Source organism: Carlito syrichta, unplaced genomic scaffold, assembly GCF_000164805.1.
Source record: "Carlito syrichta isolate Samal-C Ts95f unplaced genomic scaffold, Tarsius_syrichta-2.0.1 Scaffold136414, whole genome shotgun sequence".
NCBI lineage: Eukaryota > Metazoa > Chordata > Mammalia > Primates > Tarsiidae > Carlito > Carlito syrichta.
This window is the reverse complement of record NW_007080510.1, coordinates 56,800-58,836: the sequence shown is the minus strand read 5'-3', so window position 1 is coordinate 58,836 and position 2,037 is coordinate 56,800. Positions and strand designations below refer to the sequence as shown.

General features: G+C 45.4%; 1 protein-coding gene across 1 annotated transcript in view; it reads right to left on the bottom strand.

Annotated features, from left to right (window-relative positions):
* Positions 1 to 2,037, bottom strand: part of LOC103251145 (CCR4-NOT transcription complex subunit 10) — a 74,527-nt gene that overhangs the window by 21,721 nt on the left and 50,769 nt on the right. The window contains exon 12 of the mRNA XM_008049746.2: positions 929 to 1,105. Within this exon, the coding sequence (XP_008047937.2) occupies positions 929 to 1,105 (177 nt within the window). The remainder of the gene's footprint in view (positions 1 to 928; positions 1,106 to 2,037) is intronic.

The following is a 2,037-nucleotide window of genomic DNA, read 5'->3' as shown; positions in this document are numbered from 1 at the left end:
CTCTGTTGCCCAGACTGGAGTGCAGTGGCCGCTCCCGGCCACCGCAGCCTCGACCCGCTGGGCTCCGGCGATCCTTCTGCCTCAGCCTTCTGAGTGTCGGAATTACAGGCATGCGCTACCACGCCCGGCTATGACACTGGTTTGTTACTACTGGAGAAGCCCTCCCAATTTCTACAGGTTTGCATAATTTTTAAAATTTATACTAGAAAACTAGAAATATATAGAAACATTCTGGAGGTTGGCGGTTACAGTATATTAAGAGACAAAGCAGAGGATAATAAGAAATGAGAAGTTTTATGCTGGGCTCGGTGGCTCAGCCTGTAATCCCGTACCTTTGGGAGGCTGAGGTGAGTGGATTGCCGGAGCCTGCGGGTTCGAGACCCACCTGGGCAACTTGGCAAGACCTCATCTCTATAATAAATCAAAAAATTAGCCGGGTGTTGTAGCGCACGCCTGTAGTTCCAGCTACGTGGAAGGCTGAGGCGGAAGGATCGCCAGAGCCCAGCAGGTCAAGGCAGCAGTGGCCGGAAGCGGCCATTGCACTCCAGGCTGGGTGACAGAGTGAGACTCCAACTCAAAAAAAAAAAAAAAAAGAAATGAGAAATTTTAGGATTTAAGTATTTATTTTAGTAAATGTAAAGAGAGTCTGTCTCTAGTAACAACAGGACTTCTTGCAAGTCTCTCTCTTGTAAGTGATAAGCTGTTACTCTCTTTTTTGTCTTTTAAGGCTCTCTCCTCACTTAGTCTTCTCCTTATTTCTCTCTTCCAGAAATATTTAGAAACACAAACATGTACTTCCTTATTAATCAAAACTGAGAATTTCAGAAATTCGGGCTGATGATTCTAAGAATGTTATCTAAGGGTCAAAGAGGCTTACTGAAGAAGTCCTGGAAAGATTCTGCGAAGGAGGTCACAGGGATTAGAATACCTGCACGTCTCACTGCTTTCGCTGCTTTCGGCGTTCCCACCTAGTTGGTTACTATTTTTCGAACCATTTTCCTGCTTTGGATCCTGCTGTTCTTCGGGTAGCAGCAACAAGGCATTTCTGAGACAAATGGCTGCAAACTCCATACTGGCTACAGGAATGGCTGACGACTGCCCATCACTTAAAAGAACAAAACCAAATTAATTATGTGGCATAAAAATAAATAAGACTTTTTGTGTGTGTGTATCAGAAATAAAACCAATTGACTGCAAATGAAAACTTTGCCAAGCAGTTATAAAATAATGTTAAAGCACCCATATCTTAAACATTATAATCATTTTTTGAGTCAGAATCTCACTCTGTCATCCAGGCTGGAGTGCAGTGGCACAATCATAGCTACTAATTACAGCCTCAACCAGCTGAGCTCAGGTGATCCTTCTGCCTCAGCCTTTCAAGTAGTTGGAACTACAAGTGTGTATTACCAAGCTTGGCAAATTTTTTGTTTATTGTAGAAACGAGGTCTCACCATGTTGCCCAGGCTGGTCTCGAACTCCTGGGCTCAGATAATCCTCTCACTTTTGTCTCCCAAAGTGCTGGGATTACAGGCATGAACCCCTGCACCTGACCGTAAATATTATATATGGGTTGTAAATAGCATAAATAATGGATTGCAAAGGTATGTATTAGGTACCTTGTGCCTCTAGGAATGAGACCAAGGATGTGAGACAACTTGAAATATATCTGCAATGTCAATGTTAAGGTAATAAAGGAATTGCATACAAGGAAAACTGTAATGAGGGCTGGGACAGGTATAGTAAGAATGGGAAGCCGGGCTCGGAGGCTCAGCCTGTAATCCCGTGCCTTTGGGAGGCTGAGGTGAGTGGATTGCCTGAGCCCGCGGGTTCGAGACCCACCTGGGCAGCGAGACCTCATCTCTACAATAAATCAAATAATCAGCCGGGCGTGGTAGCGCATGCCTGTCATTCTGGCTACTCGGAAGGCTGAGGCGGAAGGATAGCCGGAGCCCCCAGCAGGTCGAGGCTATGGTGGCCGGGAGCAGCCACTGCACTCCAGTCTGGGCGACAGAATGAGACTTCAACTCAAAAAAAAAA